The 25,584-nt window shown below is 41.4% G+C and overlaps 1 protein-coding gene across 2 annotated transcripts in view; it reads right to left on the bottom strand.

Moving 5' to 3' along the window:
• The window catches only part of nisch (nischarin), a 46,433-nt gene that overhangs the window by 13,379 nt on the left and 7,470 nt on the right, over window positions 1-25,584 (bottom strand). The window contains exons 7-24 of one of the 2 annotated variants that reach the window (XM_049578032.1): window positions 24,854-24,949; window positions 24,606-24,758; window positions 24,213-24,281; window positions 23,802-23,987; window positions 23,274-23,402; window positions 22,797-22,910; window positions 21,618-21,795; window positions 18,771-18,889; window positions 18,401-18,498; window positions 13,340-13,612; window positions 11,137-11,450; window positions 7,781-7,992; window positions 4,983-5,461; window positions 3,360-3,544; window positions 3,159-3,222; window positions 2,206-2,344; window positions 1,880-2,030; window positions 27-146 (exon numbers count right to left, since the gene is read on the bottom strand). In XM_049578032.1, coding sequence (XP_049433989.1) covers window positions 27-146; window positions 1,880-2,030; window positions 2,206-2,344; window positions 3,159-3,222; window positions 3,360-3,544; window positions 4,983-5,461; window positions 7,781-7,992; window positions 11,137-11,450; window positions 13,340-13,612; window positions 18,401-18,498; window positions 18,771-18,889; window positions 21,618-21,795; window positions 22,797-22,910; window positions 23,274-23,402; window positions 23,802-23,987; window positions 24,213-24,281; window positions 24,606-24,758; window positions 24,854-24,949 — 3,079 coding nt within the window. Of the gene's footprint in view, window positions 1-26; window positions 147-1,879; window positions 2,031-2,205; window positions 2,345-3,158; window positions 3,223-3,359; window positions 3,545-4,982; window positions 5,462-7,780; window positions 7,993-11,136; window positions 11,451-13,339; window positions 13,613-18,400; window positions 18,499-18,770; window positions 18,890-21,609; window positions 21,796-22,796; window positions 22,911-23,273; window positions 23,403-23,801; window positions 23,988-24,212; window positions 24,282-24,605; window positions 24,759-24,853; window positions 24,950-25,584 lie in introns of those variants that run through there. The other variant, XM_049578039.1, reaches the window with a different exon arrangement.

A 25,584-nucleotide genomic window follows, 5' to 3' on the forward strand; every position in this document is an offset into this window, starting at 1 on the left:
GATAAGGTGTGCGAACATTCACTGACCTACGACTCTGAAGTACTGGTCGAACAGTCCCACGTTGACAGACAGCAGATCAGACAGCCTGATGGACAGACAGCAGCATAGACAGACGTCCGGATCTCCAGAGTCCGTTATGTCCAACACTGACAGACAGACAGACAGAGAGAGAGAGAAAGACAGACGGAGATAAAAAAAAAACAAAAAACAGAAGAGATTAAACAAAGATGACAGTGACACACTCTCTGAGGGTGAGGTGCTCACTACACAACAGAAAACAAACTGTTGAGTGACTGAGAAATAAAAGAAACTCCTACTGTTTTTCAATTTGTACCTTTTTATTTCTTATTACTTTTAAGTGTGTTTGTCTGTTAGGATCCCCATTAGCTTAGCATTCAGGGAAAATAGACTAAGACAACTTCTATGTGATTACGTAAATCAAAGTAGGTGAAAATAATATTACAAACATATGCACTAATGTACCCTAGTGCATTTTTTACCTCAATCTAAAAGGGTTGGATAAATATTATTTGGAAAATATGCAAAAACATGGCAGACAGTTGGGTTCAAGTGATTTATACAACTACTATTTACAGCTGTAAGTTCAGACGTGTTATTTTGGGCTGTATATAGAAAATTGACTTGACTTAACATCCAACTAAACAGGAGAGCCAGCAGTAGTAGATGAAGAGACAGTAGTATCAGTTACAGTGTCACAGAAGTAGTAGTAGTAGTAGTAGTACAGTTTATTTCTCTGTGCATCACAGAAAATGAACTACTAAATATTTATTAAAGCAGTGGTTCCCAACATGATCCAAAAGTGGGTCACAGGTCCATTCTGAATGGACCGCAAGTGACTCGCGAATGTGTCAAGTTTGTAAAAGACACACTTTATTTTGAAGCACAGTGAATTTCCAGCACAGAGCTTTTATTGTGAAGTGCCGATTCCTGCTGTAGAGCGAGTGAATAACAGACAGCTACTTGACAGAGACAGCTAACTAGCTTGACGACATGGCCAAACACAAGTATGACGCTGAATATTTTAAACTGTGTGGACCTTGAACTAATGACTAAGGGCAAATCTTGACCCTGTGGCTGGACCAGTTGGGAACGACTGCATTAAAGCATATGAGAATGAACCTGATAAAAAGTTTTTTTCAATGGGCCTTCAACACCTTAATAAAGAAAATATATTTAAAGTGAAAACAAGAAAGGAAGCTGAGGGTAATCTGACAATCACACAGGAGAAATGGGAAGTGAGATTTGGACAGCAACGGAAAACAACATGCTCTGCATCCTGAAGAAAATTTAGCTGGAAGAATGTCACAAGTTACTTCTGTACAGCTGCCCAGAAGAAATCTTCGTTAAATTGGACGGACTGTTGGCGATCGAACAGGGAAAAAGATGCAAATCAGTTCCAAATTTTTTAAAGGTGTCCCTCTGAGGCTCATTTTTGGGAAGTGTTTTCAGCGAAAATCACTTTTAATTTTGAGCTGATGTACTTGGTTAGACTGGAGAAACTCGAGTGGAGAAAAAAGGATAAATATCTGTTAAGAATATTATCAGTGACCTGCAATAAATCCCTAACCGAGAAATGGCTGAAAAAAGAAGTACCTGGTGTCGACAAGTGGATTGACTTGGTGTATATTATTCATATAATGGAGAGAATGACTTTTAATTTGAGATGCCAGAAGGATACTTTTATTGAGAACCGGGCAAAATGATTAGTGTATGTCTCAAATGTTAGATCTGATTTTGTGTAAGTATTAAAAACACACTGTAGTGTAACCAGTGGCCCCACATCATCTGTGTGTATGTTTTGATTCAATAACTTCTCTCACTCTGACTGAACCAATTCAATCATGTCAGTTCATCATACCTGAGTGATGGCCGAGCGTAGAGGCAGAGTCCTCCAAGAGGAAGTAGATAGTATCAGTGGAGAGCAGCAGACAGCAGGTGAGCTCAGACTCTGGAGACTTGTAGAGAACCACAGACAGCCACAACACCTGTTTCACCTCCTCCGCCTCAGACTGACACACACAAAAAAAAACCTTTAGTTGAATTTTAAAGGTATACTATGTTGTACTTTCCTAAAAATAATGCATAGACTCATACAGAAGTAATCATCACTTATGACCCACTAGAAGTGTGTGTGTGTGTGTGTGTGTGTGTGTGTGTGTGTGTGTGTGTGTGTGTGTGTCCTACCACTGCTATATATCTGTGAAAGAAGGCCAGCAGCTGCTGTCCTCCGAGCCCAGCCAAGAGCTTTAGGCCTGGGGAGAGACCTGGGATGAGGTGGGGGGATGGCTGGTTCTCCTCCATCTGAAGGCGGGAAGAGTCCCAGCTGAGGAGGAGGAGGAGAAAGATAATAAGCCATGATCACCACAGAGCTGCTGTGGGAAAAGAAGATGACACACTACGCTCACTACACACACTACACTAATCTTTTTTTTTTTTTTTTAATTTATCGTTAGAATTTTTAATTATTAGTTTTGTTTAATCGTGTCTTTTGTCTGTTGGTGTTTTTGTCTTTGGGTTTTTACATGTGTCCTAAACATAAAACTAAAATATGAAAATGAAATATATAAAACAACAACACAAAAAAAACCTCCAGCAATATTTGTTTTATGACCTTCACAAAACATTTTGATAAGGAGTATTTAATTTCTTAAAGAACTGTGACTAGATTATCTACTAAGTGGGACATTTTATTTGATAAGAAATAAACTTGTCAGTGCGATCTGGTGAACAAACAATGTAATGGAGACACTGTTTTAATATTACCTTAAACATACCATCTCTAATGTTTATTATTACGCACACCCAACACTTAGCTGATACCTTTATATCTGTGAAAAGATCAAATCAGTGGATAACACTGACAATGCCAACGTATCGGCCGGACTCTTGTGATTAAATTACAGCTTCACTGACGTCCATCAGTGGCTCTGCGTCATGTTTTGTTTTAGATGAATAAACGCCATACACACTCACTGATAAATGAGTGTGCAGATAAGATAAGTTCACTGTGTTTACAGTGTTATGAAACTGGGACACATATTAGCATGTAGCTCTAAATGCAGGCACAAAAGGGAAATAGATGACATGGAGAGAATGTAATCTATGTTGGACGACATAGAAGAGCTTCAGAAGTCTACCTGTCGGTGCTGTGTGATTTCCTCTGACTGGTACAGCAGCACTGGTCCCTTGATCCGTGACGGCCTGGGAACACAACACAGAGGTGTCAAACACACTGGGACAAGAGACCAGCGAGGGTAAAACTAAATTAAACTATGAGCTAAAATAGGGCCTGAGGGAAATTCCCTTCCTGAGTGTATGGGCAGGTAGTTTGTCTTCACCTTGTGTATGCTGCCCTTGCTGAGGACAGGGCCGGCAGGGCAGAGGCAGAGCCACCATCTTCAGCCCCTCCAGAGAAGCTCTCCGCTGGCTCAGCTCCCCCAGGAAGGAGCTCCTGTTCTGGGCCAGAGGGAAGAGCAGCAGCAGACTCTGACCGCCCAGCAGCAGCTCCACAGTGTGACTCCTCCTGCACACAACGTGATGGTTAAAGTACAGATAATAACTCCAGTTACAAGGACAATACTTCGTCAATCTGATTGAATCATTCTGATTAGAGATTCCAGCTGAACTGTTTACCTGGACGCTAAATAAATAAGTTTACATGCCACAAAGTTTTTGATCAGAATATAACCTTTTTTGAATCCGCCCACTGCTAAACATCCAATCTGCTGAAAAATATACCAGAGGAGGTTGTTCTCTGAAGCTATCAATTACAGATGTCCCCGATACACATTGCAAATTTGCGAATGCTAAGATAGCGAAGGAATAACCTGCCCTACTCTCCCGATGATTGGCAAGTGCTCGTTTCCTTCAGTGGTTAGATTGGTTAGGGTCAGGTGAAGAGTGTCAGTGTAAGCCAATCAAAGGCACAGTAAGTGCACAAATAATAACACAATGAGATTTCTGATCAACAGTCACCAATAATGTAAATAAAATGACTAAGTGAGTTACAGCAAGTGTTTAAACAAACAGAAAAGTCTGGTAAGTGGACAAATTTACATCACTTACTGTAACGCAGCCTTTAAAATGACATCATTTATGCCATATCACGATACAACAATATCCAAAATCTAAGACAAAACATAGTCTCATATCTCGATAACAATATAATACCTTCATATTTCCCAGCCCTATGCTACCGCTAGCGATAAACGACTGTTAAGTCCAGTGACTCCACATCACAGCCTGTAACAACGTTTCATAAGGTTTCTGTTTCACTCACATGAGATGATAGCAATACTAGAGTACTAGATAGTTTTTGAGTTTTTGCACAGAAACACCTGTTGCAGCATGTCGTTTGCAGCACATGACGTCTCCTAATGCTACCCACCACATGGGGCAGACATGCAAAAAGAATATATTTATTCAACCAGAAAAAAATGATCGGATTAAGTGTTAACTTGGTTATAGGTGCTAATATTTTCCTACCGAACATATTATCAGAGGTTTACGTCATCCCTCTCAGCCTGATTGAAAATTCCTTCCGATCAGGCCGGATCGGGTCAGTCTCTTCTGACTGAGGCGTTTATATGGTGCATTATTTTGATTATTGGTGGAATATTAGGGTCCATGCAAACATACCTAATGACAAACTAACAGAGCAAACAAAAATGAAATCATTAATGTACGAGAATCAATTTTATCAGTCTGTTTTATGAAGACTTGGAATTCATCTTTGTGTGCCCTCAGAATAATTACAGATTTTTACTGTGTTTAATCTTATCAATGGCTAAGCCTAATCAATTTGTCATACAGGGATTAAATAAATGTGCATGTTAATGACACACAACTTAAAGTAAGGTGTTTGTGAAATTTTTGTCCGAAATTATATGTCTGGCAAAAATACACAGACACATAAAAAAGCTTAAGTAAATGGAGTTAAAACATCTCTTCAGCTTCTGTACCTGTGGTGGTGTTTTGGGTCGGGGCAAGAGGTGTTGCTGGTTCTGTCCCCGACCTGAGATGCTCTCTCTCTGGGGTGAAGCAAAACAGAGCCGAGGGGCATGCGAACCAGCCTGCACCAGGAGGAGGAGGAGGAGGAGGAGGAGGAGGAGGAGGAGTGATGACTGTCAACACTATGCCTTCTCTCTCTTTCTGCCAGCTCTCTGAAGTCCATCTTCAGCACCCAGAGGTGTCGGTGAGTGAGGAAGAGGAGAGAGGGGAGACTGGGGTCCTCTGTCTTAGAGAGGATGTCTGACAGGAGGGGGTGTGCATCCGAGGTAGAGGAGGAGGAAGAGGAGGAGGAGGAGGTGAGGGTAAGAAGGAGGGCAGGATAGCCTCCCTGGGCTCCCTGACTCTCCTCCAGCTCCCAGGAGTTGATGAGCGAGCGAGGGAAGAGCTGAGGATCACTGGGCGGCTCTGGGTCAGTCTGAGACTTTGCTGCCTGGAAAAACAAGTGAGGAGGTTTTTGAGTTTCAGACATAATGACAGACTTCAGTCTGATTCAAGCTTCACACTCTGCCAGTATGGTTTAATCCCAGGACACTGATTCCTGAGAGATCTACATCCAAACTATTTCCTGTTTCCTGAGAAATATAATAACTGAAAAATGAGAAAAACTAGTTACATTCTAAGCATCAACAGAATCGGCTGATATGTAGAAAATATACAAATCACTACAGAAACATGCAGTCCTTCACGTCCTCCCACACAGATGCAATTCAAGGAGTCGGCAGGGATGCAAAACTCAGCAGCATAACAATAAATTTCTTTCGGCCCACCAAATTCATTTTTTGTAGGCTCAACCATGTAAATCAGGCTAACACAACATGATGTCCACCAATAACTTTGCTTGGAAATACTTCCAAAGATTGAACAATGATAAACAGAATACAGAATCCATCTCAGCTTAATAGCTTGTTTGAAATCATGTGACTATTATGATGCACAAAATTCAGATGGAGGGCATTTAGATTCATATACTGCATGACGTGGAGATAGAGCAAAGTGACTACATAAAAGGGTTGGATGAACCTGCAGGCAGCAGGCATTGTCAGAAAAATGAAAGTAATGTTGGATGTGATCCATACAAAACAAAGTTACTTTTCCCTCAACTTGCCCGGTGTGGATCGTCATTATCAACTACCTCGTCCTCCAGACCTTCTAACATTACTAATGTTACACTGCCAGCTGATCAAAGTGTACAGGAGTCTAGTGGACTAAAATGTTAAGTATTATGTATGAAGTTGGGTATGTATGTTTGTTTTTTAAACCTCTAACTTGGTTGTTCTGACATGAACTAAAAACTGATGTCTCTCCTTGTTGGTGCTGTGGATGAAGTGTAAAGAGAAGAGAGGAGTGCTTTGATTAAGGAAAGAGGTTGAGGGTAGGGTTTGGATGTGGAGGTTGGACATGCTGGGATTTGGGGTTTTTGTTTGTTTGTTTGTTTTGTTAATGTTTTAATTGTCTAATTTGTATGTCCTTTGTTTGTTTTGTTTGTATTTTGTCTGTTTTATATATAAAAAAACAACTACTATTTTCTACCTACTAGATCGACTGTTCCCAGAGCTCTGGTGAAACACTGCTAAAAATCTGTATCATGGCTAAAATCATGCAGAAGTTGTCACAGCACACTGTAATTGCATCCAACTCGAGGCGTGTTTAACACAACATTGTTATGCTTATGTTTAAAATTAGCTGACTCCACTCCTCACAACTGAAAAAGGTGGTTGTTGATCCACATCTGCTGCCATTTCTCAGTGACCTTACTTCTCCCCTTTACGTCCTACTATTGTTGGGACTTAAAGTGGCCCTCGATTTTTTTTCCCAATTTGATTGTTTGGAACAACTGTAAACAGCTTAAGTTAAAAACATTTGTGCAGTGTTGGTTGTCTTAGCCTCCAGCTGCCTGCCCTACAACTGGACAGCATATCAATGTATGACGTCACATGCAAAGGAGCTACAGAATGACTTTAAAAAGCCAAATTACTTGCTTTGGTGAATTTCTATGCTTGTGGGGTGAAAAATCGTCAAATATCACTTCCATGAGCCTGTTCTCAGCAGAGAGATCACACGCAACAAGCTTGGCATTTCATATTTCTCACAGCTACAGTCAAGTTCAGGCTTCATGTGGAGATTATGTTCATTCTAATGTTTATATAACACTGTTCTGTTGCCTTGATTATTAATTCCACCAAATAATAAATTAAAGCAGTCAGATTGAGAACACAAAGGTTTATGCATATATCTCCTTGTTGCAAGTAGAGTTGCTTGAAATATGCAATGCATTTTAATTGTGGCTGAAGTTATACCTCAAAAACAAGTCATGGCACCTGGGACAAAAAATGTCAAATTTTTGGGAAAAATCTGAATCTCTACTTCCCATGTGATACCTGTGCCTCTAATAAAAGTTTCTACATAATACAGCAGAAATTAAAACTCTGTTTGATCCTGTTATAGACTGAACTGTGTCAAATGATGTAATCAGTAAGTTGGATCTTAATATGTTTACTTGTGTGGATTCTGTGTCTTTACTTGCGACATAAAATGTCTGCAAATTAAATTTCACTTCTGGGAAATAAATCACTGAGCTGCACTGCTCTCTACTGGGAGAACGTTGTGATACTGAAAACAGAATTTAACACCTAACATGAAGAAAACAATTTCTTATGTGGACAAAACTTAAAGACCATCTGCAGCAATCGGAAATTGAGCAGAAGCTTAAATTTAGGGACTCTTAATGGCTCATGTTGTGCTCTCTGACCTGGATCAGCACCATCAGCTCAGTCCTGGTCTGCCGCAGCTCCTCTGCCTCTGAGAAGATGTACCAGCGGGTCGGACTGGCTCGAAGGCCGAGTCCGAGGCAGGAGTCAGGGAGCTCACCTGGAGAGGAGAGCATGAGCTGGGAGTACGGCAGCAGGAGGTCTACCTGCAGGCTGGACAGCACCTCCTCCACAGGCGGACTCTGCTCCTGATCTGAGAACAGAAGAACAGATCGCTTTTAATATTTCAGCATGCAGCAGAATCATTTCTGCACAACAGCTCTATCACATCAATCATAACTGACTGTATATTACAGCTGCTACTAACTTTGTTTTCATCCATTACTGATTAATCCTCTGATTAATTTCTAGATTTATGGATAACCTGTTGGTGTATAAAACATCCACAAAATCATCTTCACATTGGCCATTAATGGCCACCAAGTTAGTGTTTGTCCTGTTGTTGGTGTTCATTGTAATTTGGCCTTACAATTTGACTGTTAACATTTTTTCAACGTTAGGTTAATTGGCCGAAGTTAAACAAACACAAATCCCAGTTATGATAATCATTTATTTTACATGAAAATATGTTTGATGAAACATTCTGCACTTGGTGACATAAACATATGTTTGACTATCATTAGCCAAAATTTATGGTTATATAACCAAAAGGAGCATGTTGAGGTGTAATTTATACATTTCTTCTTCATCATCCTCCTCGTTCTGGTTCAACACCAGCAGCAGGGAGGAGTGAGTCCCCCCCCCCCTCCGCCTTTTGAGGAAATGTCACTAGATTTTCTGAAACGTCTGAACACAAGTCATGCTCAGTTTCATTTCCTGTTACTAAACAGAGGTCATGAATGTGTCTGTCAGATTTGTTTCTGTCTTGAAGAACACAGAACTTCAAAAAGTCTCATCATTTTGGACAAGATGTTGAAAAAACTGTCCAAAACTTGCGGCAACAATTTCTTTTAGTTACTCGTCCTCGAACAAAGGCGACTTTCATGAAGCAGAATTAGTTAAAGGCGCTGTATGTAAGAATGTGGCCAAAACGGTTACTGCACTCAAATTCAAAATACTGCCGTGAGTCGTGTCCGCCCCCCCTCCCCTACAGATTCAAGGCTGCTGGACAGCGGCACACTGGAGACTGATTTGTTGGCCCACGGGCGGCTGCCGTGGCAGGGCCGCATCGCAGCGTCCTTGATCTTCGGTTTTCCAGCAGACCGTTCGAGCAAGTCCTGCTTCTCTGCTGCTAATGCTGCTGCCAGGATACAGCGGAGGAGGAGCCGGCTGCTAATGCTATATACCGGGACACTGCTAATGCTGCTTGCCGTGCTGCTGTAGCTCAGTCGTAACTTTAACTGATGCTGAGACTCTACTGACTGCGTGACTGGTAGACGGCGGTGGGTGGCGCAACAGGCCAAAACACAAATTCGAAACATAAACAAGATTTGCGGACCGTAAAATATTTTTTTAAATGCGAATATTCTGGCTGTAATATTGTTGTCGGTGAGATCAGTATGTTATATGAACATTATTCCTTAGTCTCTGTGACATATTAGGAGGATTTTACGACTATTTGCTTTAGATTTCTTACATATAGCTCCTTCAACTGGATGACAAGCAGCAAAGTTACTCAGCTAACATAATAATCCTGAAACATTACAGAAGTTTTCACATGAACTTTAATTAATTTATTAAATCCAAGACGGATAGCCAAACGCAATTCATACCAACAAACATGAAAAATAAGAGCAGGGGCCTGTATCACAAAGCGAGATCAACCTTTCCTGGGTTACCCAGACCTATCCTGGGTTGACTAACCCTAACAATGGCAATCAGGATAATCGGTATCACGACGCTGGATATCAACTCGGTAACTCAACCCAGGATTGCTTTATCAAGAGCCGTGAACGCGCACGCAGCGGACCTATCACAATCATGAGAGAAGCGCAGCGTCACTGAGCGTCCTCACAGAGCACCGTATGTGAGGGGAAAAAAGTATTTCTCGTGAGGATCAGAGATTAATTCTACTAAAATATGAGGAGGAGAAAAGCAACTTTACAGAAAAGGACAACACCGTGGCAGCTGCAGGAGGAGGAAACATGCGTGACAACGCGTAACGGGATGAATAATGTTTAGTTTTAGTTTAGATTAGTTTATTTTCACATAATGTTAAAAACAGACAGTATAAAATTTACAAGATTAAAAAAAGAAAAGTGTCGGAGAAGTTAGAAGCCACTAAAAGCTTATCAAAGAAATTCCCCTGTCAAAACATCAATGAAATCACATAATAGAGAAGGAAAAAAATGGGTAAGGAACAAAGAAATAGAGGAGGAGAGAGGGAAAAATCAAGACAAACCAAGGTAGCAAATAAAATGATGTGTAGGTTAAATTACTCATCACTGGTTCAAGTAGCTACAGTACCTGTACCTGTACATCTGACACTGGTCACACCCTTGAATCCCATGAAATCAATGCTGCACAGATGAACTGCGTGTATTACAATTATCGTCTAACATCATTGCGTCTGATAAATTGGTCTTCTTTGTCATAACGTTATATATGCTACAATAAAGCTTAAAGCTGACGCCACAATTAAATCATATCAACACCAAATTGATAGTCTGAATAAAATCATCCTAATATTGAGCTGTGTTAGAAATTAACAGCTGCGCAAAAATATACCTAGTCTCCCTCTTTAAAAACAAAAAGGAAAATTCCTGAAACACCATGAAGTGTACACATGATAGGCTACTTTCCACATTTCCAGCAGCAAAGCTGTCAATTAGGCCCATTATCTTTAACAGGGATCATTTCCTCCAACAAAAAAAAATGTTGGCACTAATTAATGGTGCTTTTAAGTGTTCGCAAATGATCAGTTTCTTTCTTATGAAGGGGTGGGATGAAATTTCGACTTCTTTCCACTCCTATTTGAACAATCTTTTCATTGTCTGTTGTTGTTGCTTTCTTTTCTTTTTTAATGTTCAAAATAAACTTTCAAATCAAAATCAATCAAATTAATTAAACTTCCCGTCATGACTGGGCTGCATTTCTGTCAGCGGAGTCATTTTTTTCCGAACAGCTGATTGGCCAGTGGGTGGTGCTTTTTATAGGATCAGATTCAACTCTGAACTTACCCTGCTCCGGAGCAGGATAGCCGTTCAGAGTCAGTTACCATGGTGATCTACCGCGATAAGAACTGAACTGGCTTCATGAGACCGAAAACCCAGGGTTAACCCTGAAGTTACCTCGCTAAGACATTAATCCTGCTTCGTGATACAGGCCCCAGGAGCCACAGCTTCCATATTTGTTTGGATAAAGTATAAAAACACCTGAGCCTGACTGTGCTGCTTACCTGCGTCTTGACTGGTCCATGTGAAATCATCTGACAGGTACAGCAGACCCAGCACCCGGTCCGTCAGCACCAGACACACCTCCCTCTGCTCCACCTCCTCCTTCACCTGAAGACAGTAGCACCACAGAACCCTGCTAACCTGCACCTCCTCCCCCTCATTTTCCTCCTCCTCCTCCTCTTTACACAGCTCCCTCTGGTGGCCACCGGGCTCCTCTACAGGAAGAACAACGAGCGATGTGGAGGAGGAGGAGCAGACCGACTCCTCAACAGAGTCATCCAGACCCATCTCGAAGTAACCGTCCCTGGAGCTTGGACTGGAGTAATGAGCATAAAACATGAATCAAGAAAAACACTTGTATTCCTTTGGACACATCATCATCATCATCATCATCATCATCATCATCATTTCAGAATCTGTGTGAATTTTAGGGGATCTCAGAGACCAGTCTGACTTTAAGGTGATCTCAGACACCAGCAGGAATTTTAAATACTCTCAGATATGATGGTAAATGTTCCAAAATGCTAACGCTTGTAGAGCAACTAAATATTCCCACATGTGAGCTGAATATGAGAGCTTGTAGAAAAAATTTGAATTTGTGAGTTGAAAAATTTACTCATTACTTAGAAAATATTCACTCAACCATGTCTAAGGTAAAGTCTCAGAAAAAAATATTCACAAATGTGTAGATTGACATTTACATAATACAACAACAGCTGTGTGAACTGGTAATACAATATTTTCATATATAGTTTTTCCTGCAGTTAATTTTCTAATACAACCACAGCTTTGTCTTTTCAACCTCTCAAATCACTGCACCTTCACTAATGTGCTCTCTTGCAACACAAAGCGACGAATCTGCGTTCCCAGCCTTTTGTAACACTTCTTGCAATAAATGAGTTGCAAAGTCATATTTGACAGGACTGGCGTGAGTTCAGCTTCAATAGGAATGTAGCCGTTGAGTCTTTCATCATGCTAAAGTTGGCGTGGTTACAAAGATGCCGACAGGCTTGCCCACCCCTCTAGCACTGTTATCTCTCACTTCCACAGCTATCTGTGCAAGTTTTGCAAAACATTAATCTACAAGTTCTTGCATCAAAGCCTCGTTTCCGCTTTGAACCAAAACTAACCCCAATGGACATGTAGCTAGACCCTGGATCCATTTAGACAGTAGACAGTACTCTAAAATGTGGGCAGGGTTGTTGTCATTCACTGCTCCGACCAGCTTTCACTGTATTTTCTCTTCACCAGTGATTCAGAGGAATGTCTGCACCTTGTTTATTGTCCACGTAAGGGGGTTAGCACACTGACATTTTCAGAACAAAAAGTTCAGGTTGGGGTAAGGGTCTCTCTCAATGGGATATTTAAAAACAGCAGTTATGTGTACTGAATCCTTGTCGAGCAAGAGCAGGGGTGTAGTGCTGCCGAAGAGCATTTGAACAATGCTTTGCCACGTTTATCTCCGAGTGAGGATTAGATATATACCAACTGAAATTCATATACATTTTTAAATGCTACAAACATTAAGATCCAATCATCACTAAAGTTCATGTTATCTAAGAGAGACAAAAAAAAACCCATAATGGAATGGTCAAAGTTGTCACTGACATTTCAGGTGTGTTGACTCATTTATGTCAACTCAATGGCGACGCTGGCAGTTGGCATAATGAATTAAATCATTTTTTCTGAGACTACAGCTGCTGCTGCTACAGGCAGCAAAACATCCTTTCATTTTATAGTTTTAGCTTTATAACATGTAAAACTTGCCACGGTATGAACAGTGGTTACAAAACCAGCCACAACTCAGCCCTGAGCAAGAGTGAGTGGTATTCTATTGATCGATTGACGGATTGTTTCTAGCTCCACCTTTTAGTATCGGATCTTTGTGCTAGGTACCCCAACAGAGGGGTGATCTAAAATGGGGACAGTTCTATTGGCACCATCACCAACTTTACACACTGGAAATGGTACAATAATGGTAATGTGTGACGAACTGAAATTAACTGAACCAAGTCTGAAAGCTCTCTCAGTTTGTAACAAATTAACCTTCATGCTCATCCCCGATGGAAATCCCATAATCCAGTGGGAACTTTAGGAAACCTGAGGAACAACTGAGAAACCCAAAAGCCAGCAGGAAGTCACTTAACCAGAGGCACTTTTAGGGGTTCTCAGAAACCAGTGAGAGGACGATGCTGGTCGAATTACCTGGAACTTCTCAACTCGGTGCGCTCCACATGGGACTGAACTTCTTTGGTTTCAGACCTCTTCTCTTCCTCCCTCTCCTCCTCCTTCTCTTCCTCCTCCTTCTTCCCTTTTTGCTCCTTCAGGATGGAGCTGAGACGCTGGGAGAGCTGGGTAATGAAGTCTTTGTTGAAGGAGAGGGAGAGCAGGTGAGAAGGAAGCAGGGGACACCGGGCTACGCTGCAGGAGACGCAGGTGGTTTCAACTGGCATGGAGGAGGAACAGGAGCAGACACAACTGGAGAAGAGAAAGAGACAGAGGTAGAGATTTTCATTTTTATTTTCCATGATGTCATGAACACAGAACATACACCTGTTAAAATATGACTTCATCACATGACATTCACTCACTTCAGTCTTCCTATCAGCTCATATACGTTCATTGACACACCTGCCATTATTCAACCAGCTGCACCTTCAACCTTTAAACAAAATGAGGCTTTAATGTTACTAATTTTATTTCTTTTTGCTTTCAGTCAGAGATTTAGGAGGAGGAGCAGCTGCACCTCCTGCTGGATACATACTGGAGGTGGAGGTGTCTGTGCAATATTTAGAGATCATATGGTTATGCACAGGTTGTCATTTGGGGTGTTTTCATCATTTGAGTATGTATCCTTTAAAATGGAGCTAAAACAATCTCCGTCCATACTCTATGTAGTTATATACAAGCCTCCCCAGCACCATCAAAGTTTTATTGATGATTTTACCAGGATGCTTTCAATTGTATGCACAGACTTTGATGGTTTGGTCATTACAGGTGATTTTAATGTACATGTGGATAATGTCTGTGACAGAAATGCTAAAGAACTCAGTGCTGTCCTTGAAACCTTTGGCCTGACTCAGCATGTGTGTGAGCCCACCCACAGCAGAGCGCAGCACACTCTGGACCTGCTCATTACAAAGGGGGTTAATATTTCAAACGTCGATGTGGTTGATGTTGTTCTGTCTGATCATTTCTGTGTCTTCTTTGACCTGTCTGTTTCTCCCAAACCACCGGCTGGTCCTGCAGTTGTTCGGAGGAGACACATAAATAACAGCACAGGTGCTCTGTTCATGGAAATGATAAACTTTGAAAATGCCTCATGTTCTAATGTTGATGATTTGTTGAACTCTGTTACTTCGAGTGTTTTGAATGTTCTGGACACCATTGCCCCTGTGAAGGTTAAAATGGTTAAAAATAAGCAGAAGGCGCCATGGAGGAATGACGACTCGGTCAGGGCACAGAAAAGGGAGTGCCAGAGGGCCGAGCGTAAATGGCGCAAGTCGAAGCTTCATGTTCATTATGAAATTTATAAAGAAAAGTTGTACGTGTTCAACCGGATCTTACGTAGAACAAGGGAGAGTGTGTAATGAGTTTGCAGTATTCTTTTGCGACAAGGTTCAGACCATTAAAAATGCCATCAATTCCACAACACCAATAACAACCCTGCAGCCACCTACACACTTAGAGCTGACTCATTTTGCACCTGTAACTGACAAAACTGTCCAAGAGATCATTACCAGTCTGAGTTCGTCTACATGCTGCCTCGATGTGTTACCCACTAGATTTCTAAAGTCTGTGTTGAGCAGTTTGTTACCACCACTCGCTCACATAGTTAACATGTCACTACAATCTGGAACATTCCCAAAGGCCTTGAAAACTGCGGTCATAAAGCCTCTCCTAAAGAAGAGCAGTCTTGATGCCACAGTACTGAACAACTACCGGCCCATTTCAAATCTGACTTTAGGCAAAGTCCTTGAGAAAGTTGTTTACCAACAGCTTACTGACTTTCTCCTAAAGAACAACTCCTTTGATGTTTTCCAGTCAGGTTTTAGACCCCATCACAGCACTGAGACCGCTCTTATTAAGGTGACAAATGACATCCGCCTGAACACTGACGCAGGCAAAGTCTCAGTTTTAGTCCTGCTAGATCTGAGTGCTGCTTTTGACAGTGTCGATCATGAGATCCTTTCACAGAGACTAGAGGACTGGGTGGGCATCTCTGGCACTGCCCTAAATTGGTTGAAGTCCTATCTAGAAGACAGGAAATACTTTGTTGAAATTGGTAACTGTGTCTCAGACCACATGGCCTTGACCTGTGGGGTGCCCCAAGGGTCAATCCTGGGACCCCTTCTGTTCAATCTCTACATGCTGCCTTTAGGCCAGTTAATACAAAGTAATGATGTGTCCTACCACAATTATGCAGACGACACTCAGATCTATGTCTCACTGACAGCAGGTGAATATGGACCAGTGGATTCACTCTGTCACTGCATCCAACAGGTCAGTGTGTGGATGCAAAACAACTTTCTCCAGCTAAATTCAGACAAGACCGAAGTCATCGTATTTGGTCCACAGAAACAAAGAGAAAGTGTCAGCAGTCACCTCCAGTCTCTCTCTCTAAAACCTACAAATCAGGTTAGAAATCTCGGGTAATAATGGACTCAGACTTGAACTTTAACAGCCACATCAAATCAATAACATCAGCAGCTTTTTACCATCTAAAAAACATTGCCAAAATTAAAGGTATAGTGTCTAAACCTGACTTGGAGAGACTTATCCACGCATTTGTCTCTAGTAGGTTAGACTACTGTAACGGCCTGCTCACTGGCCTCTCCAAACGGGCCGTAAGACAGCTGCAGTACATCCAGAATGCTGCTGCTCGGGTCCTGACCAGAACCAGGAAGTATGAGCACATTAGTCCTGTGCTCAGGTCTCTACACTGGCTTCCTGTGGCTCAGAGAATAGACTTTAAAGCAGCTCTGCTTGTGTACAAGTCTCTCCACGGCCTAGCACCAAAGTACATCTCTGACATGTTAGTGCCATACGAACCATCTCGGACTCTGAGGACCTCAGGGACCGGCCTCCTGCTGGTGCCCAGAGTCAGGACTAAACATGGGGAATCAGGATTCCAGTTTTATGCAGCTAAAATCTGGAACAGTCTTTCTGAAGATGTGAGACAGGCCTCTACTCTGACAATGTTCAAATCTAGGCTCAAAACAGCTCTATTTCACTGTGCATATGACTGAAAGGATCTTATCTGCACTCTTCTCTTTTAAAGTTCATTTTATAATGATTATTTATGTTTTTATTTTGTATTGTGATTTTAATGCATTTTCTTGTTCTGTAAAGCACTTTGAATTGCTTTGTGTACAAATTGTGCTCTACAAATAAACTTGCCTTGCCTTGCCTTGCCTTGCCTACTGAACTACACCTGCCTCTATCTTGACTACCTGCAGACTCTGTTGGCAGGAGAGAGGCCTGAACAACAACCTGGAACTGAGGAGAAAAGAACATCAACCGCTTCACCTCCGAATGCCTGGTCAACCCTCCCACATACAATATACTTTCTCCACAAGGGAAAAAAGGAAAGCAACCTCCATGTCCTTCAAAGCAACTTCAAAGAGTGCAGCCAGGGACTGGAAGTAGCTGGTTGACCTTGGCCAGAAACTTGCCTTTCCCCCAGAATTCACCTTCACCATCCTGAGATCAAATCTTGTACTCTGGTCTAAAGTCCAGTGGTGTGTCTTCATCACTGAGCTAACAGTACCTTAGGAGGATGCTGTGGATGAGGCACTTGAGGAGAAGAAGCTGCAATATGCTAAACCTGCAGCAGAAGCAGAAAGCTGAAGCTTGAAGGTCGAGTTGCGCCCAGTGGAAGTCGGATGCAGGGGATTTGTGGCCAACTCCACAACAAAGCTCCTGAGAGAGCTAGGAATCAGACGGCAGGCCAGCAGGAGAGCAATCAAGGAAATAGCTGAGGCTGCTAAAGTCATTGGCTATAGATTAAAGGACGAACCTCATCTGGACTCAACACCTAGATTTGCCAGTAACTGGCTGTGGGGACAAACACCCAGGACTGATCACCCTGCAGTGGGCCTGTCTCAGCTAAGGGTGTATTGTAAGTACAAGGCTGAAACACCCGAGGATGATGAGGAAGATGTGTCCCTAAGGGCTTGTCTACACAATTAACAACAAGCTTACCGGTGACAAAAGCGCAACACTCACCAGCAGTAGCTTAGCTAAAGAAGCAGCACTGTCATACTTAATTGTTTAAGACATGCAGATTGAATATGTAGTAGACAGCACATACACAGACAGTGACATGGCTGAATGCAGGAAGAAATACTGGCTGAATTTTGCCTTGAGGTAGCCAGAGGACATGCTCTAGGTACCATTTTACAGCAGAATTTACTTGTTTCCAACAGCAAAAATGTTATCCCAAGATATGAGTGCAGAGGATGTTATTCACAGTATTTCGCCTGACTCGGATACTCAGACGTATTTATTTGAGCCAGAATGTACGGCTTAAGAAATTCAGCTGAGAGAGCCCGAGGCTGCAGCTGCATTAGCCATGCAAGAGGGTATCACCGACGGGGATCCTCCAGACCGCCCAAGGCCAACAGAAACTGAATCATTACACTGCACTGAATTTGAGTGTGGGAAGTTTTTGTTGGATGCTGTCTGCGATGCTGGGAGAGACCTGGGAGTGTGTGCGTTACTTTGCATTAAAGTTTTACTCCTCACTTGGACAGAGGTGTGCTTTGTCTCCAAATCTTATTGTAAGATGTTTGGTTGTGTTGCCTCTTAGCAAAAAGCTCTGTTTTTTTAATAAGTTGGACTTTTAACGTAACAGGTAAGAAAACAGAGGGAGTGAAGCAGTAATGCACTGCTTTGGATAATGTGAAAATTAATATGGAGTGTTGGCATCTTTGCTCAAGCTGGTTCAAAGTGCGGAGTCTCCTCGCTTTTATTTTGTTACCTCTTGTTACGCCAGAAGCTCATGAGCAATGCATACTGATATATGTAGGCACTGCTGGCACAGCTTCACAAGCAGAGAACTCCGCTTTCTCCGTAAATAAAGCCCACACTGAGGAATTCACTGCTTCCATCGACTACTTTTACCATCAAAACTGAACGGACATCAATAAAAGATGGCAAATTTACCCTTTAACTGCAATAAAAAAAGCATTTTAAGTAAAAGCACAAACAATAATTTAGAGTTGTTAATTTAAATTCTGGTAAATGATGCTATTTGATACTGACCAGACAGAATTTGTAGAAGTAGTAGTAGTAGTAGTAGTAGTAGTAATGGTTGTAGGAGATCCACAGTGTTCAGACAGACTGACAGCAGGTTGTTGTACCTGCAGAAATACACATCAAGCAACATCAGAGCCCAGCTGAGACAAACACAAACATCTAAACATTCTTTACAACACATATTATTTTGTAGCAAGACATATTGGTCAGCTGTTAAACTCCTAATCTAAGTCCTTTGTTTAATTTGTTGTCACATAATTATTCCTTTACAGATCCATAAACAATCAAACTGCCTCTCTCTTTGTAACTGATACCCTGCTGGTTGTCATGGTAACAGATGCCTCCCCTGCCCTGGTGTATCAGCTGGGTGTCTGACCTGGGCGGGGTGAGCAGACAGGATGGGTGTATCAGTGTTAAAGCTTGCAGGGGGGGGTGCAGCATCCACAGGGGGGAGAACACAGGTGGGAGCTGCGGCTTCTTCTCTGCTCGTCACCTCTGAAACAGGAAACCAAACAGATCAGCGATGCTGTGAGGAGAGGAGAGCACGCTCTGCAAAGTTTGACTGATGTGACACCGTTCAGTGCTGATAATTTTGGATTGATTCTGACGATAATTTTGTGCCATGGCCTGACATCATTAAATATGACCACCTCTGTGAGGAATAATTTCAAGTGTTGACAAAGTTTCACCTAAATAAAACTGAACTGTGTTCAGACTGATGCTGCAGTTATGATATGAGTTGATTAAGTATCTTGAGGTTTTGGATTGTTTGTCGGGCAAATAAAGACCAAACACTAATCGATTATGTGAGAAAATAATCGTTAGTTGCAACTCTACGATGGCCTTAAAAATCATCGACACTGGTGGCTGCTCTAAGCTTCAGTCGAAAACATTTTCATGCATTCTCAGTTCTGAGAGAAATATGTTTTTGGGCAACATGCAGAGTTTGAATCAGATACAATTTTCAAATATCATGAAAAAACAAACATTAATGCCACAAAACAGTCAAACTCTGTTTCACTGGGCAAGCATAAAAAACACCAACGTGCATCTGGTTCATACTGTTAGATTCAGACATTCACAGTTTGCAGCCTGCATTGAGCCAGAGCAAATATTAGTGTCACAGAAGGAGGTTAGTGAGCGTTAGCAGGATGTAACACAACCTCTGGGCAAACATTAGGGACTGTTCTTTACTTATCAGAGGAGGGAGGTGGCTGAGGTGTGACTTTGGGTTTTTTTTTGTTTTTAATCCCTGAAGCTACAAATATTTTTTTTTTTGAAACTCCCTGAGTGACTGGCAAACAATGCATGACCTTCCCTCCACCATAAATTCGTTGTTAGATTTTTAAAACGTACCCTTTGTTGTTTAAAAGTTAAAAGTTACAAGTTGAAAACGAAATCCTGGAGTCCTGGAGTCCTGGAAAAGCCTTGGTTTTACACTCTTGTCGTGCTGCTGGTTAGTTCGTCCAAATGGTTTATTTTTGGCCAAAGTTTAGATGAGACATAGGAGAAAAAGATTTGGATGTACTATCACTATTTTCAACTCCGATTTTTAAATTTTTTTTTCTGATGGAAGCATTCATCACACATGATGTGTCCGAGGATTATTGAAAAGTTGAAAAACCAACGATAATTTCTGTTTTTACACTTACTGGATATGACAAATGGTGTAATTTTGGCTATTTTGGCTTTCAGCTAAATGCAAAATACAATCATTTAAATTTGTTTGCCCCTCTCCTAAGACAAAATACAAGACATAAGTCACTTCCTAATGCTTAAAAAATAATTTCACACGCCTCCCCCTTTTTGCACCAATAAACAGTCCCTTAGTCAATATCAGTCACCAGTCAGTAAAAGGGTTGCAACGGTATGAAATATTCACGGTACAATCACTGTCTCAGTAAATATTACGGTTTCACAGTATTCCACTCTCCACCTATACCTATATATAGGTATAGGTGGAGAGTTGAATATATATATATATATATATATATATATATATATAAATATAATAAAAATATGTTAAAAAACATACATATAAGTTAATTTTGTGCTACAGACTGTGAGAGATATATGAGCAAGGGGATCAAAAGTCACAGCGCAATGTTATCATGAAGTGGTGCAGTCCATACAACAGTACGTACTATGAATTCGCAACACAGCCCATGTTTCTGACTATGGCACATGAAGATGATGACATCCCCCACTCATAATTGGCTCAGTAGTTTTTCCAATTAGGGAAACAGTTGATAAGTAAGCATTGTTGTAAAACTTGGGGTTACAGGTAGATTTTTCATAAGAATTAATGAGGCCGGTTCAACCTGTGTAATGAGTAAATGTTAACTTGGCCAATATTTATGTTATGAGGCAGAGTATGAGCAGCTGATTCAACAGGTTGAATTTTAATGTTATAAAAGACTCTCAGTCTGAGCAGAAAGCAAAGCATCGACAACAGGAAATATAAAGCTGCGACTATCCTGTTTAATACAAGATGTTCTCCATCACAAGTGACAGCAGCACGGTACCCAGAGGAAAATTTTGCTGCTCACAAAAGTCTTTTTTGTCTCATCAGAAATAAATCAGCTTCTTATTTAGAGATTACCAAATTCTGATCTGTTTCTCCTAAACATCCCCTCGTCAGGAGCTCTTTTGCTGTGCTCATAGGTTTCTCAGAGGTTTCTTGACTCTGAGAACAGATAAAATACACAGAGTCCAAACTTGAATTTGATCATTCTGAAATTGTGCAGCCAAGCCAAGTCAAGTTTTCTCTTGGATCTAACTGTTATCTAAAAGCTGATTATTTCAGACAAATGAGGATAGCTGCAGTGAGAGAGGAAAAAGAGCATTTTAAGATCTTAAATTAGGATCCGGCTGAGAAGAGGAAGGCTATTTCTCAGGAGCTGAATTTAACAAGTATGAGAGAACTCAGAATCTCATATTGGTGTTATACTGAGCTGAGTTATGTTGCAGAGAAACAGGCTGGACAAAGAAGAGATCTTATTTTGAATTTTTCCTCTGGGTAGCTTCATCAGCTGATGACATTTTACTGACTAAACAACAGGCAATTTAATTTATAGGTGCGGCACCAGTAACAGTCAGCTGCTGTTTTTGGGAGTTGCTACTTTCCAGACAAAGAGCAGAGGAACCTTCTCGTTTGTCTGGAAATAAAAACCACCGCCCTCCCCTCCCTCAGCCCTGCACAGCCTGATACATACATGATTACCTTGGCTGGGGCAGACAGCCTGCGGGGCCGGACAGGAAGAGGAGGAAGAGGAAGAGGAGGAGGAGGTGACAGCAGGAGGAGCAACAATAGAGGAGCAGCAGGAGGAAGAGGAGGGGGTAGAGGAGGAGAAGGAGAGGTGAGGAGGTGCAGCAGCAGACAGCCTGGTCTCCTCACTGATCTGACGAGAGGACAGAGAGGAGGAAGCCTTCAGAGAGGAGCAGTCACCTACATCATCAACCAGATCAAATCCTAAAACCAGCAACCAGCAGCTCCATCAGCAGCAGAGAAACAGTCTGTCAGGGTCTTCAAACACATCTTATGACTTGTTTTTAGACATTGATGCAGTAGTCTGTCATCTAACTGTGAAGTTCAAGAGCTAAATGTGTCCTGCTGCAATACTTTGTGCAGTTATTCAACTGTGAAATATTCTTTTCAGTATCCTAATTTGTTCTTTCCTACAATAGTCTTCGATGTTTAACATGATGCACTTATTGCACACATTTCTTATTCTTATTTTCTATTCATACTTCTTATTTCTTATAATTCTCTATGCTATATATCAGAGAGCTTTAGCTAATGAACTTCACAGATGAATTTACGTAGTTGTGGGTTTTTTTTTTGTTTTTTACAATAAATAAGATTACAACCTCACACACTTTCACCATCATGTTTGTTTTTATACTTCTTTGATTCATAGGATATTTGTATGACATCTTAACTCTGCTGCTGATGTGCACAGTCTTCAGGCCTCAGAGATCTGTTAGTAATTAACCTCATTATTAGTCACATCTAATGGTGGTGATCTCTAATCAGTCTATAATCAGGTAAGAATTATAAAACCTCTACAAAAGGGTTAATTCATCATGAAGCTACGATTACAGGGTACAACTACAAAAGATGTAACATTCAACTCTGGTTTGAGATCAAGATTGACTCATGAGAGTTCAAAGGTCAGAGTCTTAGAGGAGTCAAATCAGTGCACAGTTTGAGTTACTTTCCTCTAATACTGATAATGTTGCAATGTAATACTCAAATATAAAAATAAATATACACAAAATGTAATAATCTTTGACGTGCAAAATGTATGTCAATATAACTGATACATATTAAATCATGTAAACTGGTCTTGGCATGTCCGATTCGGCCTCCTGCTGTATGATTCAGTGCGACACATCGTACCTTCTTGTCGCCGCTGCTCATCCTGTCTTTGACTTCTTTGGCTTTCTGAATGGCTTTCAACACTTCCACTGTGTCCAGCTCCTTCTCTGTCGTCATTTTACCGTCCAGACAAACCTGAGGACGCAGAGACAAAGGATAAACAGGAAGTAAAATCAAGAGTATTAACAACAGTTGCTGTAGAAGGATACACAAACAGTTGCAGCAGTAATACTGTCAGTCATTGCCTCCTGGGCTTAGCGCCACCCAAGATGACTGTTATTGGTTAAAATAAATACAAAACATCCCAGAACATTCTTTCCCCTTCTTTCCCTTCATTTAGACCTTCATCCAGCCCTGGCACAGTGTGAGAGGAGTCTGGCTATGCAAGACTATTGCAAGAGTATAGCAAGTAAACCCTTTTTGTGCTGTTGGCTGCTATAGAAGTTGTAGTGCAAGGACAGTAGTAATATTGACATTGTGGTGGTTTTGGTGATCTACCTCTGCTGCACGGTCTCCAAACTGGGCCAGCACTTTGGTTCTGTAGTCTGGGATGATGCACATGGGGTTACTGGACAGGTTGAGTTTCTCCAGACAGGGCAGAGAGCCGATGTTCCGGATCTCCTCCAACTGGAAACAAACACACACAAGTCACAAACAAACCACACCACCCTTACACTGACTCCATTGTTAATCCATTTTTTCACTAAGCTACAGTTGGATGTTTTTCTACACAGCTTGCACTGGAGAGTGGACAGTCAAGAGATGACAGAAAATCAGGAGAGTTAAGGATAATATGGATGATCAATTACAGCTACTTGTTGGTAATTTCACTAATACTTGTATTTATCAATTTCTTTCTATTTTGGTAATCACATATTTAACAAATTTTGTAAGTGATCAATTTTATTTCTTTTAATGCAAAAAATATGCAGGAAACGTATCCTTTGCAGATATTTCCATAATGTATCTATGTCACTTTGACCACTGGACCATCAGGAGTGTAATCACCGTCAGCAGTGTGATTACCTGAGCCAGCTGGTTGTGGCTGAGGTCAAGGTTGACCAGTGAGTAGAGCTTGGTGAGGCCGGTCAGTTGGTCCAGGTGGTTGCCAGCCAGGCTCAAGGTTTTGATGTTGCCCAGACGAGTGTGAGCAGCTTCCAGAACCCGCAGGTTGTTATAGGACAGATCCACGTGGACCAGATTGTACAGGTGCTGCAACCACAAGACGGTTACTTCAATCTTACTGTTAATGACAAACTACACTTCTGTAGGTGTGTCTAATAGGACCAGCTGGCTGATGCAGCAGCTGAGCGTAAGTTTGATCCTAAGTTTGAGTGTAAAGCCAACACTAACTGCTTAATTGCAACTATTTAGTTGCACATTTAATCTCAGAAGTTTAATGTGTGTGATCATAACCTTCATCACGCTGTCACGCACCTGGAGGTTTTCCACTGTTGACAGCTGGTTGTGGCTCAGATCCAGAAACTCTACCTTAGGAATCAGTTTCTACAACAGACAAAAACTCAAAGTAAGTACACACCACCTGATGTATTGAACCTAAACTGTCCTTTATTTACACACCCAGCTTTTAATTTTTAGCCCCATGTCAAGACAGAGTTATCAAGAACCTGTCCTCCTGATACAACAGCTACTGAGCCAGCATGACTGTGTCAAATCAACATCTGAGATGTTGTATGTAATGGACCAGGTTCTGTCAGAATTTCTTCCCCTAATTTCACTGTGGGAAAAAAAAAATCAAATACTGGAACTGACTTTTAAACACCATTATCAAAGTTTACAGTGTGTTTAGGTTTGGTGGGCGCGTCTCACCACTGAGTTGTCGATGGCGCTGATGCTGTTGTGACTCATGTCCAGCGTGGTCAGGTTTCTCCACACGGGGATGACAGCGGTGACAGGACAGCCAGACTCTGCCCCCTCAGCCTCCCACTGAGAGAACTCGCACGCCTCTGGGACCAAGATCGACTAGAGGATGCCAGAAAAAGCACAAGCATCAGTACCCAACATCAAACACTGTATAAACATGTAAATGACAGAGTAGTATTTGATCTAAACTGTACCATCATAGATTCTGTGGAGTGGTGGATACTCAGAGTTGCGAGACTCGCCCTCAGAGACGACAGACCTCTAATCTGCTGAGAGCTGCACTCACTGATCTGAAGACAGACAGAGAGACAGAAGTTATCACCCAGATCCTGTTGGGTTTTCAGTGAATTTCTGAAAAAATAAAGATGACTTTAACCTGTTGATAAATCCTCAAACTAACCATCATGATGTGATATATGAAAAATATGTACAACTTTTAAATGCTAAAATATATTGACATTTAGATGGATTAAATTATGTCCAACAACAAAATTCTACTCAAATGGGAGATATCAGTGCATTATCTTGCATCACTAGATGCCCAAACAGGCATACAAGGCCGATGATCAGTTTCCATGTACACAGGTGAGACCAAACATTCAAGTTACAGTAAACATGATTAGTATATTCTATACACCTTCATACTAATGTGTTATTCAGTTTAGTCTGCCTAATTTTCCAGACTTTAGAAAAAAAAAATAGCTGATATTGGCCCGCTCAGTCCAACTACTCATTTCTGTCAAACCAAAATAATTAACTCATGTGCTTAATTCATCTCTCATGTGCTGAGACTTCGAGCTTGCCAAAGCATGCGCTGCTGAGTCCTGTGAAACCCCGCCCATCCATGTGAAATACAAGTTTTTAGGAAGAGGTTGGTGGCCTGTTAGCTGCTGCAATTAACGTTTACAACTCTACCCATGCTATT

The sequence above is a fragment of the Epinephelus fuscoguttatus genome, linkage group LG1, assembly GCF_011397635.1.
Source record: "Epinephelus fuscoguttatus linkage group LG1, E.fuscoguttatus.final_Chr_v1".
NCBI lineage: Eukaryota > Metazoa > Chordata > Actinopteri > Perciformes > Serranidae > Epinephelus > Epinephelus fuscoguttatus.